Source organism: Urocitellus parryii, chromosome 1 (assembly GCF_045843805.1).
Source record: "Urocitellus parryii isolate mUroPar1 chromosome 1, mUroPar1.hap1, whole genome shotgun sequence".
Classification (NCBI taxonomy): domain Eukaryota; kingdom Metazoa; phylum Chordata; class Mammalia; order Rodentia; family Sciuridae; genus Urocitellus; species Urocitellus parryii.
The window spans coordinates 191,709,377-191,727,366 of NC_135531.1; the positions used below are offsets into that span (position 1 = coordinate 191,709,377).

General features: G+C 34.3%; 1 protein-coding gene across 4 annotated transcripts in view; it reads left to right on the forward strand.

Annotated features, from left to right (window-relative positions):
• The first annotated feature begins 2,333 nt into the window (after positions 1-2,333).
• The window catches only part of Rab3gap1 (RAB3 GTPase activating protein catalytic subunit 1), a 92,741-nt gene continuing 77,084 nt past the window's right edge, over positions 2,334-17,990 (forward strand). For all 4 annotated transcript variants that reach the window (XM_026388337.2, XM_026388352.2, XM_026388355.2 and 1 more), the window contains exons 1-3: positions 2,334-2,375; positions 2,476-2,531; positions 4,841-4,916. In XM_026388337.2, the coding sequence (XP_026244122.1) occupies positions 2,358-2,375; positions 2,476-2,531; positions 4,841-4,916 (150 nt within the window). In that variant the 5' untranslated portion in view covers positions 2,334-2,357. The remainder of the gene's footprint in view (positions 2,376-2,475; positions 2,532-4,840; positions 4,917-17,990) is intronic.

The window sequence follows — 17,990 nt, forward strand, 5'->3', positions numbered from 1 at the left end:
ACTTTATTAAGAATGTTCTCCTTCAACTCTCCCATCTCTCCTTCATCATCACTCTCTCTACTGGACCATTTCCATCAGCATACAAACATGTCTATTATCCTCTGCCAAAAAGGTGAACAAAAAGAAAGCCAAGAAACAACCAATCATCCTTGACTTTACATTCCTCACTCACTTGCTTTTTCAGCAGCAGTCAATATTTACCATTTGCAAATGGTCTCCTCTCTCAGGTTCTGTGCAATTGCTCTTTCTTTGTTCTCCTATTTCTTGAGCTACTCCTTTCCTTTATCCATTCTCTAAATATAAAATTCTTTGGAACTTAATGAAAGGGTCTTTTCTTCCCTTTCTATATTCTTAAATCACCTCATCTGTTTTTTGTGATTGAAAATGCCAATACTTATGAATTTATACCTTCACCCCTGGTCTTGCCTCTGAGTCGTTTTCCTCACCTGATTTTTTTTTCTCCATAACTGCCCTTGGATATCTTACAAGCTTGCCAAACTTAACATCTACCGAACTGAACTCTTTGTTTCCAGGCTCCTTTGCAGTCTTCCCTATTGCAGAAACTATCCTCATATGGCTACTTAGGCTAGAAATCTGAAAATTATTATTGATTCCTACATTTCCCTTATTCTTGAATTCAGTCCATAAGCAAGTCCTGTCTATCCCATCTCTAAAATTCCTACCAAATCTGTTTACCTCGTCATCCTAGTCACAGCCTTTGCACATTCTGTCTAAAATTCTCTAATAGTCTCTAGCTATTTCTACTTCTTCTTTTGCCCCCTTCCCATCTATTATTCACATGGCATCCGTACTTCTGCAAAATGTAAATTAGATTACATTGCTCTCTTGCTTAAACATTCTAGTGACCTTCATTACACTTCAAATAAAATCTATCCCTGGTTTAAAAGGCCTTGTTTGGTCTGGCCCATACCTCTCTCTCCAACTTCATCACAGAAGTTGTGCTCTAACTGCAAGACCCTTGTTCAGTTCAAAAGACAGAGCAGATTTTTCTACCTTGCAATCTCTAGACATGCTCAAATCCTTCCCCACCCTTGACATGGCTGCCTCCTTTCTATCCTTCAGCTCTCTTCCAAGATGCTCCTTGTCAAGGTTACCATTGACCTTTATGTTGCTGATACTGACACAGGTAGCACCTCTTCCTGTTCGTGTAGCAAATTTCCAGCTTCCCTAATAGGCCTTGAGTTCTTAGAAGTCAGAGATTATAGCTACAGTATATCTTCACATTCCTGGAACCTAGGAAAAAGACTGACATGTAATAGATGTTTAATAAATGCTTGTAAATAAATAAAGGTGCAAATTGAGACCTCTTGGGACAGATTACTGCAGTAGTAATTCAGCCCCTCAGTTTTGTACTGGACAGAAACTGAGACATGCGTGCAACATTTTGCATTGGCAATAATTGTTGTCAAAATTCTTCTGACCTTTAGTTTCCTCGTCTACTCTGTCTATACCACTATATCTTTTATGTCCCTAACTTTAAGTCTTTTTATGATGGAAGCTGCATTTACTGGTCTGCCACCTCCAAATTTTCTGTGGGTTGCCAATTTCATTAAATAAGATTTAATTTTAAACAACTTAATTATGAAAAGCTTCAAACCTGAAACACAGGAAATAGTATAATAAACACCCATGTACGTATCACTGGTTTAAACAATTATTGACTCATATAGCTTTTATTTCATTCCCATCCCCACCCATTTTCCCCCTTTCATTACTTTGAAGCAAATCTCAGAAAAGTTATTTCATCTGGGATATTTCAGTATGTATGAAATAGAATTCTTAACTGTTAGTTGGCAGCCCTTCTGTTCCTTAATGGCTTAAAAGTGAAGCATTAATTGAACAGCATGTTGCTCTTCCCCCAAACCAGATAACTGGTATGATTTTTATTTTATTTCTTAACCCAAACTGGATAAGTTCTTTAGGGAGTATGGTGACAGAAATTGGTGGGATTTTATCACCTATTCAGGGCCTGGCAATCAAAAAACAATTTAAACGAAAACAGACCCAATGTATTTTAGGTTTTTTAATACAATCTTATCCACATGAATCTAGGACTTTGTTCTACCTTCCTTCTGGTACTTTACTGTAATCATTTACTGTACAGAAAATTTTCAAATATCATTAAGCCAGCCAGACGTTAAGGTAGGGAATACTAAATTCTTATCCTAGGAAAAAAGAGCATTCTCTAGCCTAAGGAAGATTCATCATCAGAAGGCTGGGCCTCAGGGGCGGGGCCTTGGCGATACTCCCCGCCCACTATCGCTCACTGCCCTCCGCCCCTCCCTCTTGCGCTCTTCTTCCCGGCAGTCCTAGCGCCCGACCCGGCGCTCCTCAAGATGGCTGCTGACAGTGAGGTGAGTTCCCTGATTCCTATCTTATGTCACTAAGTTCGCGCCTCCACGTCATCGCTCTGGAGCTTAGTTTTTTTCTTTTCTTTCCCTTCCTTTCCCTCAGCCCGAGTCCGAAGTATTTGAAATCACAGACTTCACCACTGCCTCGGAATGGGAAAGGTGAGTCGCATCTCCGTTTGCCAGTACTCTGGGCCCTGGCCTGCCCCCGCCACTTTCCTAGCCCAAACATAACACTTGTGAGGCCGCTTCTGTGAGAAAAGTAATACCCGTAGGTCCCGAGTCATCCCTTTTCTGGTTAGATACAGACCTCTTCCGCATCCCGTCTTGACAAGTCCCGGCCCGCCCCCGTCGGCCAAACCCTTGACCGTGGGGCTTTTAGAAAAAGTTTTGTTTACTTTCAGCCCACTTTGACTACACCCTTGCCCACACACAAAAATAGTTGCCGAAACTACCACTACCGTTCCTATTTTCATTCTTGTTTAACTCATTTAATCATTAGCAATAAACTTCGCAGCTGCATTTTTTTACTTCTGTGGACATCGGTATTCCATTTTCAGGATGAGGCCTTTCTCAAGTGTATTGATGATGGTGCATCTGCTACACTCCCACCATCTCCATCCCGTCTTTCAGAATAACCTTTTTACAAATTCTGCATATGGCTTAGGAACGTTTTGATTTAAGTTTTAACAATTCAGTGGGTGATGTGCCAGGCTTCCTGTGCCTAACAAACTCGGAACAGCTGTATGAGTGGAATTGTTATACCACTGATATTAGTGGAAAGCCAGTTTTGTGGAGGAGTGATAGCTTAGATTAAGGTTTCTGTTCGGTATCACAGAAACCCTTCAGTTTTGTCAGTGTTGAGGTCAGTATTTAGATTGTTGAAATTTTGTAATCTTTCTGATTGGGAGGTAAAATTTGTGAATACGTAATTAGATGGCATAGGAAAAAAATATTTTTTAAAAATCCCTGTTGGAATAATGATTTGACTTGCAGTGTTCCCCTGACCCCCCAGTCACACTGACAAGACTATACTCATCAGGTAGTGTGTCCAGGGTCCTGAGTCACGCCAAGGGGAACCCCTCTGCCCCCCACATAATCCTTATGTTAAAAAAAAAAAAAACCCAAACTGCAAATAGTTAAAATGTAATCCAATTGGCACTTTAACTGTAAAAATAGTAGTTTAAATAGGGATAATGTTTTGGACTTAGAATTGTTGGAGATAATTTGTAGAAAAGCTAAGAAATTAGCAGATTTGAAAATAGAAAGTGGGGGGAGGGAGAAAATAGGCAGTTGAAGCTTAGTGCTGGTGCTTATGGTCCTAGTTAATGGGGAAGCTCAGGAGATTAAGACCAGCTGGGCAAGATAGCAGACTCTAGAAGAGACGGATTGGGAAGGGGTGGGTTAGACATGAGAAGGGCTAGACATCTGACTGACAGGTGAGAATGAATCTTTCTGACTTCATGAAGAAATGTTTCCTATTGACAGGAAATAATTAAGATTAATAAGGAAGATGAGACTAGGTTGTGGAAAACTTCCAAAGTTAAGTGAAGGAATCTACATTCTATACTTTTGACCAGTGATTCTCAGGTTTTTCTGTGCATTAGAATCATAGATTGCTTGGATCCACCTCAGAATTTCTGATTCTTTAGGTCTGAGGTGGAATCCTAAAATTTGCTTTTAGAACATGATCCCAGGTAAGGCAGATCCTGCTGATGAGGAGACCACACTTAGAAAAGAACCAATGCTTAAAAAAGTAGTGAGAGAATCTTGATTTTTAGAATGGCCAGGTGAGGTAAAATGAAAGTGAATATCATGACTTGATTCATAGTTAGGATGGTGATTTGAGGACTGGAGAAAAACAAAGGAGAATTGTAAGATATTTTAAAGAAGATTTAGATAAATGAATTTGATATGTATGAGAGTGGGGAAAACCAAACATGGAACTGCAGTTTCTTGCCTGAAAGAATAAGTGTCAAAGTGACAGCAGTTTTGGGCCTGTTGAATTTGAAATTGGTATCTTGAAGGTAGTTAGAAAAAAGTAATTTGAATTTAGGAGGGTGGGGTGAGAAAACAGTATTTTGAATGGAAAAATGATCACTTTTCTCTGGTTAAATATTTAAAATATCCTGAAATAGAATATTAAATCCTTTAGTTCTTCATATGGAAACAATTGTATGAGAACACAAAGTAGTAAATTTGTTTCTTGGCTTTTATGCTCCTGTTTGTAGAGTGGGACTGGTATTTTACAGTTCATGAGGAAAAAAAGTTAAGACTTTGAACTTCTTTAAAACTTGAGCTAAATAAGATTATTTCTGCTTTTATTATATCCATAAATTAGCCTATTAAACTTACAAGCCTTTTATAACCAAAATGTTAAAATATAGAAATTACCTTTTAAAAGAAATTATATAATAGGAAAAAAATGTGAAGTTACATATTTAGAGAAAGCTTTTTTGTCTTCTTCCTAGGTTTATTTCTAAAGTTGAAGAAGTCTTGAATGACTGGAAACTGATTGGAAACTCTTTGGGAAGGCCACTTGAAAAGGTTAGATCTATTTGCTGCTGTCTCTAAATTAGTATTTACTTTGAAACCTCTGTTTTTAAGCCCTTTGCTATATTTGGCACATTTGAATTAAATGTTTAATTTTAAAGTTATGTATAATCTGTAGATATCAAATGGCTTTTGGAAAAATTTGAATTTGTGGCAAATGATATGTGTAAGACATTTGTGAAATGTTTTTTAAATAATAAAGCTATATCTATATATATAAAATGTCATTCTTTGTGAGTGATTTTTGTTTCATCAAAAGTTTACTTTTCTCTTGCCTTATTCCTTGGAATGTTAGAAAAATTTTTTTTCAAAGTTTTTTAGTTGGTCAAAGAAAAATTGTATTTACCAACTTCTGTGTATTTTGTTTATAAGGAAAATTTTTGGTTAATTAACAGATATTTTATTAAATTTTTGTGTTTTGATAACCACTTCCTCACCCATTTTAACTTGTTTTAAGAATTTTATGTAAGAATGAAAAAATTATTCAATATTGAGGTAGAACTCTAATTCTAATCAAAAGTACTGATAATTTTATTCACAAACCACACCCAAATGTTTCCTCAAGAATGAACTCTGAGGAACAAACCTAGTTTTTGTTTGATTCACTGGGGGATTCTAACAATTTTATCTTAAGTTTATGTAGGTGTTTAGTATGTTAATTTCATTTGAAGTAAAACTAGTGATTCTTTTTATCATCTATTATTAATTCAATAATAGTTCAACTGCAATTTACACTCTGTAAAGAACTCAATTCTAGATATTTGTAGGGATTTTTAGCTTAGAGTGGCAATACAGAACTTGAGGCTATCAAAAAAACCCAAACATTCGGATGTTTTCTTTATCCATATGAATATGAGCAGAAAAAGTAACACCACCTATAGAAATCACACATGATATAAAGATTTTTTTGATTATGTAAATTGATTTACTATATTAAATGTTTTTTGTTTAAATTTTTTTTTCAAAGAGAGAGTGAGAGAGAGGGAGAGAGAGAGAATTTTAATATTTATTTTTTCGTTATCGGCGGACACAACATCTTTGTTTGTATGTGGTGCTGAGGATCGAACCTGGGCCGCACGCATGCCAGGCGAGCGCGCTACTGCTTGAGCCACATCCCCAGCCCTGTTTAAATTTTTTAATAAAGAGAAAATGTGAAGTTCTCAAACTGTTTGCCCTATTCCACTTGAAACAAATTCATAACGATCGATAAAGATTCCAGTAAGATTAAAGGGTAGATATAGCTTGGACAGGAAAAGATTTGCATTATCAAAAAAGAGAGTTGAACCAGGTATTTATAAGCCCTAATATTCTTTAATTGTTTGATTTAGGTGCATTTACTGAGTACTGCTATATGCCTCATGGAATAAGTAGTAAACAAAATAAGGTTCATGCTGTCATTGAAGGTAAATTCTAGTGAGGGAAAGAAGTAATAAATAGATCAGATTAAAATAGTAAATTCTAAATTCATTCTGGGATTTAAATTGTCACTATATTTACAGAAGGTAGCATACTACTAAGCATGTAGTAGAGGCTTAAGAAATGTTAGTTCAGCTGTTTTCTCCCTACTGAATAGTAGTACGTAGACGTGGAATACACAACTAGACTTCAAAGTGAGCTGTAGAAACAATTACAAATGAGATTAAAGAAAGCATAAATGGCAGGGATTATATGTCTCAGAAAAGAAAGTTTAGATAAAGTTGTAATAAGAGATTTTATATAATATAAAGAAGAATAATTACCAATCCTCTTCCAACTGAAGAGGAATTAAAAGAAAAAGTTTTAAAAACTTGTGGAAATTTTCAAATAATATGTAAAGTTGACAAAATAGTATAATGAATCCCCAAATCCATCACCCAGTTTTAACAGTATTCTGCCATTTCTTATGCTGTAGTATCTGTTCAATTCCTTAACCCTACTAGATTTTTAAATAGTTCTTAAAGATAGAATTTACATACATTGTAATATACAAAATGTGACTGCTTAGTTTTAACAAATCTGATGATGTATTCACACTACTACCAAGATGAAGGATGTTTTGTCACCATTAGAAAGATCTCTAGTGACCCTTTCCAGTTAATCCCCATGCCCCCAGGTATCTGCTGTTTTTATTATATACACCATAGATCATTTTTCTTTGTCCTAGAGTTTCATATATAGTTGTCTTCTGTTTCTATGGTTGAATGAGATGGTAGATATCATTCATACTTTTGTTCTACTTTTGGGTTTTTCTGACTACTTTCAAGATTTTTTTAAAGAAACTTTGAGCTCTCTGTCAGTGATGTACAAAGATGTGTTTTCTTTGTGTTTTTTCTACTTGGGTTTAATATTGGATAAGGTTTTCAGAACCCACATGATTTCTCAACTCTGTCTTGTCTTTGGTTTCAGAAGTTTAAGTAAATATAGCATTACTTAAAGCAACTATTAAAAAAGATTTTCTAAGGTTTTAGATTTTAGTATCTTGGACTTGATAAGATAGATAATGTTTCATGACATTGGGAAAATTTAGGCTATTATTTATTCAAATGTTTATTTTTTTCTGCCCCATCCTCTATTTTTCTGTGTCTTGAATTATGTTTGACCTCAATACTGCTCCTAAAGGTAGTCTATCATTCTGCTAATCTCAGACCTTTTGTCTCTCTTTTAGGTTGGATACTTTTTTTGTGATTTTGAGTTTATTTACTCTTTCTTTTGTTGTCTCCAACTTGCTTTAGGTCCATGTGATGTATTTTTCAATTCAGTTGTTGTACCTTTTAGGTCTATAATTTCTATTTGGTTCTTCTAATTTCTGTTTCTCTGAGATTACTTATCTTGATTAAAGTTTATCTTGGAGATATGTGTCTTTTGTCCTTGAACATATTTATTATAGCTAGTCTAAAGCCAGTTGCATTACCTAGGTCTTCTTGGAATTGGTTTCTGTTAACTTTTAAGTCACATTTTCCAGTTTTTTATTTGCTTGGCTTTTTGTGTGTGTATGTGTATCTAGTAAATTTTAAATTTTATGCTTAGATTATGAGTGAAATGTGAAGACAATATAATCTATATTTCATTATGTAAGCATAAATTTTCATTGATAAAATTTCTGTTGTGTTCCTATGAGAATTATATAAGCATAAATTTTCATTCATAAGACTCATAACATTTCTGTTGGATTCCTCTGAAGAGTTTTTGTTTTTTTTGTTCCAGCAAACACTTATTTTAGCTGGTTTAAAATTCCATTCCACGAGATGGACATTGTTACCCTAGGTACATGTATGATTGCACAAATGATGTGACTCTACTTCGTGTACAACCAGAGAAGTGAAAAATTGTGCTCCATTTGTGTACTGTGAATTAAAGTGCATTCTGCTGTCATGTACAACTAATTAGACCAAATAAATAAAAAAAATTCCATTCCATTTTTAATGATGCCAGCAGTGCTCTTAATGTGCTCAAGTCTCCATTGTACATGCATGGTTTAATAGATAGTGTTTTATACATTTTGAGGTTTACTCCCTTATTGGGGCAGTGTTTTATACATTTTGAAGTTTACTCCCTTATTGGCTTCTTTCCTTCAAGATTGTTTTCACCTCAATTTTAGAATTGCCCTGCCAGTCTTGAGCTCTATTCTCTGTTGACGAAATCTAGCAAAGTTTATCATCGTGCAGACCTGAGTTGTGCATGGATTAGAATTCCCTTAGATTAGCAATTCTTAGTCTGTGATCTGAAGAATTCATCTTGGTGCCTGAGAGCTTCTGAAGGGTTGTCAAGACCCTGCCTTTTCCAACTGCTTTACTTTTGTCAGGCCAAGTTTTCTTCCTATAGTATTTCAGTTGAAACAGTAGACTGGAAATATTGAATACAGAAGCAGATATGAGTATCCTGTTGTCTTTTAAGAAAAACCTATACATTAAAAAGATTTGCAAAATGTAAAATAATGCTACTCTTATTAATTTTTTTCCTGGCAACTAGACTTTATGTTAACATATAACAAGCGCATTATCATTTGAAATTAATATTTATGGGGGGTGCTGGGTTTGAACCCAGGAAAAGAATTAGAAAAGAATTTTCCTGGTTTGAACCCAGGAGAAGAATTGTACATACTAAAACACATGCTCTACCACTGGACTACACTTCCAGCCCCTTTCTTTTTAATTTGTAAACCCTGGTTCCTCAGTATATCCTTGGTTTGGTTTAGAGAAATGAGCTTTGTGTTCATTTAGCAATTTGTCCAGCCATTTTGCCAGTAGTTGGTATAACCAGGATTTAACCTAAGTCTCACTTGCCTTTAGAACCCACATGATTTCTCAGCTCTGTCTTGTCTGGTTTCAGAAGTTTAAGTAAATATAGCATTACTTAAAGCACTATTAAAAAAGATTTTCTAAGGCAGGTTTTAGATTTTAGTATCTTGGACTTGATAAGATAGATAAAAATCTTGGTGGTATAAGTATGATCCTGCTTGAAGGAAAGGGGAATTAAACTTTCAAATTCCTTTTAGCTTTGTAATTTTATGATTTTATATACCTAGCAAAAATTGTAAGTACTTTTTATAAAATGTTAAGTTTAGGTATGTCATGATCTGGTGGTAACAGAATGATTTAGTCAGTGACTGGCTCTTTCCCCTCTGAAAAATTCATGGAAGAAAAACCATTAACTTTAGAAGGTATTGAAATGTGTTCAGATTTTTTATACCCACTCCACAGAATCAAATGACACTTCTGTGCTTAGAGTTCATACAACAAATTTAAAATAAATTTGGACTATAAGTTTTCTCTAGTTTGAAAACTTTTCAAGCTAAGTTATAACAATAAGTCAAATCTTGGGAATGATACAAATTTTATAACTAGTTAAGTTTCCTTTATTTGCATTTTCTCAGAACATTTGGGTGTTTTATGGATCATTAAAGTGAGGAGTAAAGTAATTTTAATGCTGAAGTTTTGGGGAAAACTTCAGATAGTTCTGGGCTAGTCACTGATGGAAATACAGTGTTTCTGAGATGAATAAAATGAAAGCAACATTTAGCTGCTCACAATGTTTAAGGAATAAGACTATAATAAATTTATAGTCTGTTTTTTTCCTTCCATTTTTATTTTTCTTTTAGTATCTATGGTGTCTTTTTCTTTGGAGATCGTACAGAAGAAAATAATTGACATTTGATTTTATTTCTTTTTTAAAGTTTGGGGAGTTTTTGGTGTTAGTGTCAAAATTTTTATTTTTGTAAGATAAAAATGGCAAGAGATACCTTCAAGAGGCAGCATAGCATAGTGATGAATGAGGGCACTAAAGCCATACTGCTTGTATGGAATTTTACCTCTGTTGTTTATTTGCTTTGTGCTCTTCCAATTAATGTTAACTCTTAGGTTTTTTTTTTTTTGAAGTGGGGAAGGGAGGGCGAGTACTTGGGATTGAACTCAGGGGCACTCAGCTAGTGAGCCACATCCCCAGCCCTATTTTGTATTTTATTTAGAGACAGGGTCTCACTGAGTTGCTTAGTGCTTCACTATTGCTGAGGCTGGCTTTGAAATCAAGTTCCTCCTGTCTCAGCCTCCTGAGCCACTGGGATTACAGGTGTGCATCACCACGGCTGGCATTAACCCTTAGTTTTAACCCTCTCTCTCACATGTGTCCAGGAGCTGTAGAGGAGAATATAAACAAGTAGAATTACTTAACACCTTTTTTGCAAATAAAAATTATTCATTAATCCTTAGAGCATCTAGCAATTAAAAACCTAACACCTTGCTGGAGGGAAGGGGGAGTGCTTTATGGTATGTAAAGTATACTGGCTGAGAAGGCTTAGGTTTAGTTTTAAGATAATGAGAGAGCTCTATAGACATTTTTGGATCAACCGTTTCCTAATTCTTTTCTTTGGCACAGTTTTGAAGATTTGCTTGTTATTTAGTTACAGCATGATAACTAAATATGATTGGTAAAATTTTCAGTGTGATAAGTCTTAATACACATTATGAATTTCATGTTGAACTTAAATTTGATATGGGGCATATACCACTAAAACTAATAAATATAACTATATAAATATTTTTCTTGAAGTCTTAGCCAAAACCATTTACTTACTTATTTTATGTAATAAAATGTCTTTACAACATAATTCTAAATAGCAAACATCAGTCTTATATGTGAGCTGTTTATAAGTAATTAATTTCATTAAATGACATTCTCATTTAAATTTTACCACTTGGTTTGGTATAGATCACATTTTGTTACTGCAAATGCTACAAAAAATAAAGCTGTGATCATTTTACAATTGGCAATTACATCTCCAGTGCTGTGACCCTTTTTTAGGGAGTTTGGCATACAGAGGATATGATCTAGTAACACTGGTTATAACAGTTAATTTGCTGATTCATTTATTACTTTCACATGACACATTGCCTGGTACGTCATCAGTAATCAACCATTAGCTAATTGGTTGTCTCCTCAGAACATGTGATTAATCCTTTGAACTTGTCATGTTCCTTTTGCAAAAGATAAACAGCATAAACAGATTATATTTAGTTGCTTAGAGATTTTGTTAAAATATAGTGATGATGGCATTTTCTTAAGCATTATGCAAAAGGCAGAAAGTCTTTTTTCTATGTCTGGTACATTTTAAAGTAAATAATTATGTAGTTAAATTCTTCTGTATTTAGTTTTATAAGTATTTTCTTTATGTTTTGGTTTTAGTTTTTATTTTTTCCCCTTTTTGAATTAATTTTCTCCTTTTTTCCTTCTGACTTTGATTTAGTAATTTTATTTAATTTATTTATTTACATATTTTTCCATTTCTTTTTTTATTGGTTGTTCAAAACATTACAAAGCTCTTGACATATCATATTTCATACATTAGATTCAAGTGGGTTATGAACTCCCATTTTTACCCCAAATACAGATTGCAGAATCACATCGGTTATACATCCACATTTTTACATAATGCCATATTAGTAACTGTTGTATTCTGCTACCTTTCCTATCCCCTACTATCCCCCCTCCCCTTCCCTCACATCTTCTCTCTCTACCCCATCTACTGTAATTCATTTCTCTCCTTGTTTATTTTCCCATTCCCCTCACAACCTCTTATATGTAATTTTGTATAACAATGAGGGTCTCCTTCCATTTCCATGCAATTTCCCTTTTCTCTCCCTTTCCCTCCCACCTCATGTCTCTGTTTAATGTTAATCTTTTCCTCCTGCTCTTCCTCCCTGCTCTGTTCTTAGTTGCTCTCATTATATCAAAGAAGACATTTGGTATTTGTTTTTTAGGGATTGGCTAGCTTCACTTAGCATAATCTGCTCTAGTGCCATCCATTTCCCTGCAAATTCCATGATTTTGTCATTTTTTAGTGCTGCGTAATACTCCATGGTGTATAAATGCCATATTTTTTTTATCCATTCATCTATTGAAGGGCATCTGGGTTGGTTCCACAGTCTAGCTATTGTGAATTGTGCTGCTATGAACATCGATGTGGCAGTATCCCTGTAGTACGCTCTTTTAAGGTCTTCAGGGAATAGTCCGAGAAGGGCAATAGCTGGGTCAAATGGTGGTTCCATTCCCAGCTTTCCCAGGAATCTCCATACTGCTTTCCAAATTGGCCGCACAGTAATTTTATTTTTTTTCTAATTTTATATTCACTACAAAGTTAAGTTTTATGGATGAGTCATATTCTAAAATATTGTAAAAGTGGTTGTTTAGAAGCTAGGTTGCATTTTTCCATATGGAGTAATATTTAAATGTTTTTAGGGTGGCATAAAATATTAAATTTCTTCTCCTATTTCTGGGGCCATGTTCTAAGATTGTCTTCCTCTTTTAAGCTATTTCTTTTGTTCATTTATTTGTTTTTTATTTTTTAATGTGGTGTTGGTAATTGAACTCAGGGCCTTGTGCATGCAATGCAAACTCTCTACCAATTGAGCTGTATCCCCAGCCCAGTCATTTATTCATTTATAAAGTGCCAACTATGTACCAGAAATTTTTTCCTTATTTTGTGTTTCTCAAAACAACATTCTTCCTTTGCATTTCCTCACTTCAAGATTGTTGAATCCTTTTCCCTTTGCTCCATGGTCATTTATTCATCCGTCAGTTGTAAGTATTTCTGTTGCTCTTTCTAGGAAAGTTACAACTAGAGACTCTTAGCTGTTCAGGCAATTAATCCAAACCAGATATCTAAGAAAATTACAGTAGAAGTTAGGTTTTTATAGTACTATTAAAATTAGAGTTCTGCTGGTTTAAAGGATTTATAACTTTTGGTGGTTAGAAGGATCACCACTGTGTGTGTGTGTGTGTGTGTGTGTGTGTGTATACACACATATATATATAGTGAGCTCTTTTTTAAGAGATTGTGCATAGTATTCATCAGATACTCAAAGAAGCCTGTGACCCCAAAACAGGTTAAATAAAAGCTGTTTAAAATGACTTTTGTGCCAGGCATGGTGGCACACACCTGAAATCTCAGGGACTCTGGAGGCTGAGGCAGGAGGATTGGGAGTTCAGAGCTGGCCTTAGCAACTTGGCAAAGCACTTAGCAACTCAGCTAGACCCTGTCTAAATAAAATACAAAAAAGGGCTAGGGATGTGACCCAGTGGTTAAGTGCCCCTGGGTTCAATCCCCAGTACCAAAAAAAAAAAAAAAGTTTTTGTATGTTTTTATTATTTTTAAAATTAATGTATTTAGTTTTGGTGAGAATACCTCTGCAAAGTCTTACTTGAACTTGAAATTTTGGAACATTTTGCATGATGGAGATTGCAAGGCTATGAAGAAGCCGTAGTTTTCTCTCATATACAGAAGTGGTAATTTTTTAGTTGATGAAATTTGTTTTTGTCTTTAGCCATTTTTACTGATTTCTGCTATCTTGGCTCTGAGGCCAAAAGCTTCAAGTTTTGCTAGCCCTTAAATGTTAAATGCTCAAAATTACCTACTTCTTTCCTTCATTTCTGGTTTCTACCCCATCTTCACTCCCATAGCCAAATGTATGCTAATCTCCATCATTAAAAAATAGTTTTATTAATTGATTTAAAAGATTCGAAGGGCAGGGGATGCAGCACTTTCTAGCACGTATGAGGTTCTGTGTTCCATCCCCCAGCACTGGGGGAAAATTTTTTGAATGAATAATAAATAATCTCACAAATTATTTTTGGTTTTGTGTTTTATTAAAATACTAAAGGAAAAAGAAAAATGAAATTGACATTGTTATGCTTCTAATCACAGAGTTCCTAATCTAAATGACTAAAATTAGTCCTCCAAACTGCTTTTGGGCTCCTGTCTCGGAATTTCTTTTCACCATTTAGTTTTCAAGTTTTTAAAAGAATGCTTGTGATATTACAGAAAAATGTAAGACAAGTAAGTTAACACTTTTACATTGTTTGGAGAAATATTTTGGAGCAAGAGATCTATAAATTGTCTAGAAGGTTTTCTTTTGGAGTCAGTTTCCTAAAATTAATTCTGTTCTCGTTGTCCTTTGTTGTTGTTTCAATTTTTATTTTGGAGTCCCAATTACTTTACTTGAAAAACTTAAAATACCTTTAATTGCAAAATATTGTCACCAAACTAAATGATGTTTGTATTTTAAAAAAGTGATAATCTTTGCATTATCACTTCCTCTCATCTACTTTCTACAGCTAACAAATTTTAACAGTTTGTTCTTTTCTGTGTATACACAGAAAAGTATACATATTACATTTTTAATGAGAAAATGATCACATTCTTTTATTACACTTCCTTTTTAAAAAAACTTTATCTTGTTGGCACTTTTGCAACATAGGACAAAAACATCTATCATTATTTTAGTGCTTGCACTATATATAGTTCATTGAATGACTGTATCCTAATGTCTGTACATATTCCTATTGAAGAATATTTACTTTCTAGTTTTTGCAGTTATGGTATTATGATAAGGTAGTAAGCATGACTGTGTATACCTTGCATATTTGTATGAATATTTCTGTAATAAAGAGTTCTATAAGGGCTGGGGTTGTGGCTCAGTGGTAGAGTGCTTGCCTCGCCCATGTGAGGCCCTGGGTTTGATCCTCAGCACCACATATAAATAAACAAACAAACAAATAAATAGGTATTGTGTCCAACTACAAATAAAAAATAAATATATTTAAAAAAGAATTCTATAAGTGAAATTACTAGATCAGAGGGGATGTGATTTTTATATTTAAGGAATATAGCCATGTTTTCTGTCAAAATGGTTAAATGTATTTACACTCTCACATGTGTGTGGGGAAAAACACCAAGAACCCCAATCCTCCAACATTATTCATTTTATTTTTACTAGTATGATAGAATAAAACTGCCTCATTTGTATTTATATTTCCCTGAGTACTTTTAAGCATTTCTTTGTGTTTATTAAACATTAGAATTCCCTTTCTGATGGCTTATCATGTACACTCACCAATTTTCTGCTGTCTTGTTGAATTGTAGAAGGACTCTTAATGTTTTTATGAGTGCTAACTCTTGCAAATATTTTTCTCAGTCATTTTCTTCTTAATTTGAATGTTTTTGTTTCCCAAGAGTTTATGTATTTTTTACTATGGCAAAAATACATCACATAAAATTTACCATTTTAAGTGTATATAGTTCATTGGCATTAAATACATTCATGTAGTGCAAATATCTTCACCATCCATATTCAAAACTTTTTCATCATCCCTAACAAAAATACTCATTCAAGAAAAACAAACTCATATAAGAGGAATCATACACTGTTTGCCTATTTGTGACTAGCTTATTTTATTAAGCATAATGTCCTCAAGATTCATTTGTATTGCAGCATCTGTCAGAATTTCATCCCTTTTAAAGGCTGAATAATGTTTCATGGTATGTATATACATTTTTTAGTCATTCATCTATCGATGGACATGGATTACATCTACCTTTTGACTGTTTTGAGTAATGCTGCTATGAACAGGGGTGTACAAATATGTGTTTGTGTTCCTGCTTCAGTTCCTTGCGGGGGTATAAACCAGAAATGGAATTGCTGGTTCATGTGGAAATTATACATTTCATTTCTTGAGGGGCTTCTATATTATTTTCTATTGTGGCTGTATCATTTTATATTCCCACTAGCAATGCATATCCTGTACAACACACTTATTTTCTGGTGTTTTAAATAATAGTCATCTTAACAGATTTAAAGTAGTATCCCAATGTGCTTTTGAATTATTAGTGACGTTAAGCATCTTTTCCTGTGCTTATTGCTTTTCTGTGTATATACTTTGATGAAATGTCTATTCAAGTCCTTTATTTTTTGTGGGGGGGAGTACTGGGGATTGAACTCAAGGGCACTCGACCACTGAGCCACATTCCCACCCCTATTTTGTATTTTTTATGTAGAGACAGGTTCTCACTGAGTTGCTTAGTGTCTTGCTTTTGCTGAGGCTGTCTTTGAATTCATGGTCCTCTTGCCTCAACCTCCTGAGCTGCTAGGATTACAGGTGTGCACCACCATGCTTGGTCCTTTGTTTATTTTTTAATTTGTTTTTTTAGTTGCTGAGCTGTAAGAGTTCTTTAATATTCTGAATGTTAATCCCTTATCTGACATGTGATTTTCAAAGATTTTCTTCCATCCCATTGGTTGCTCTTTCGCTCTGTAGATAGTATCCTTTGTTGCACAAAACTTAATTTTGATAGACAAAAAGAAAAAAGTAGATGAATTGGACTCTGTTTTTTGTATCAGTAAATCATTGTGAAATCCAGTGTCAATGAACTTTTCCTCCATGTGTAAGAGATTTATAGTTTTAGCTTGTATGTTTAAACTGGATCTTTAGTGTAATTTTTGTGTATGGTATAAAGTATCAAGTTTATATTTTTAAGTAGTTAGGCACTTTATGACTTCTAGATTTCATATCATGTGTAATCTTGTTACCTTAAGATTATAAATTTGTTCTTTTTTTTTAGTACTTACTCTTTTAAAGAGATTTATTTTGTTCTAAAATATAGATATCTACATAGAATTAATTTTTGTGAATAAAGTGAGTCAGTCGTCTTTTATTCCTGTAGTTAGCTGTCTTTTCCCAAACTTAATTCTATTGAGTATGTTTCCTTTATTATTTAATAAGTTCCATATATACTTGGGCCTGTTTCTGGATTTCTGGATTCTGAATATTATCTGTTCGTATAAATATGCTTTTTTTTTCCCCCTGGGGATTGAACCCAGTGCCTCATGCATCTTAGGCAAATGCTGTACTACTGAGGTACTTCCCCAGCTCTAGCATTTTATTTTAAGTACTGCAAATTTATTGTACATTCCATTAGAACAAATGTCAGCCCATTATTTTCCAAGTTTTTCTTGCAGTTTTATTTATTTATTTTTAAATATATATTTATTTTAGTTGTAGGTGGACATATGTCTTTTTTTTTAAGAGAGAAGAGGGAGAATTTTTTAATATTTATTTTTCAGTTTTCGGTGGACACAACATCTTTATTTTTATTTTTTTAATGTGGTGCTGAGGATCGAACCCAGCGCCCCCTGCATGCCAGGCGAGCACATTACTGCTTGAGCCACACCTGCAGCCCCATAATGTCTTTATTTTACTTTATGAGGTGCTAAGGATCTAACCCAGGGCCTCGCACATGCTAGACGAGTGCTCTACCGCTGAGCCACAGCCACAGCCCCTCTTGCAGTTTTATTTTTGCCATATTAATTTAAAAATAGATTTTTATCCACTAAAAACTACTCATACATGCAGAATATTTGTAAACCAAGGATTGTCTTAAGTTATATTCATTTAGTTTTAAATTGTGACTTTTTTTTTTTAGCCAAATTTAACCAAATGGCGGGGGCGGGGTGGGGGACCACCTAAAGAAAAGAAGGATATCTTCTGGCAACGTTTTTCCAAGTTCTTGCTTTTTTTCTTCTAATAAGTACTCAGTTTTGTTGGTTCATCACTTCTGAATCTTTAAAAATTTTTTTGTAGTTGTAGATGGACAGCATACCTTTATTTTGTTTATTTATTTTTACGTGGTGCTAAGGATCGAACCTAGTACCTCAGTGTCAAGTGCTCTGCCACTGAGCTACAGCCCAGCCCTCACTTCTGAATTTTTGATACCAAAAAATCTAATATTTATTGAGTATTTACTGTATACAGGACACTTTC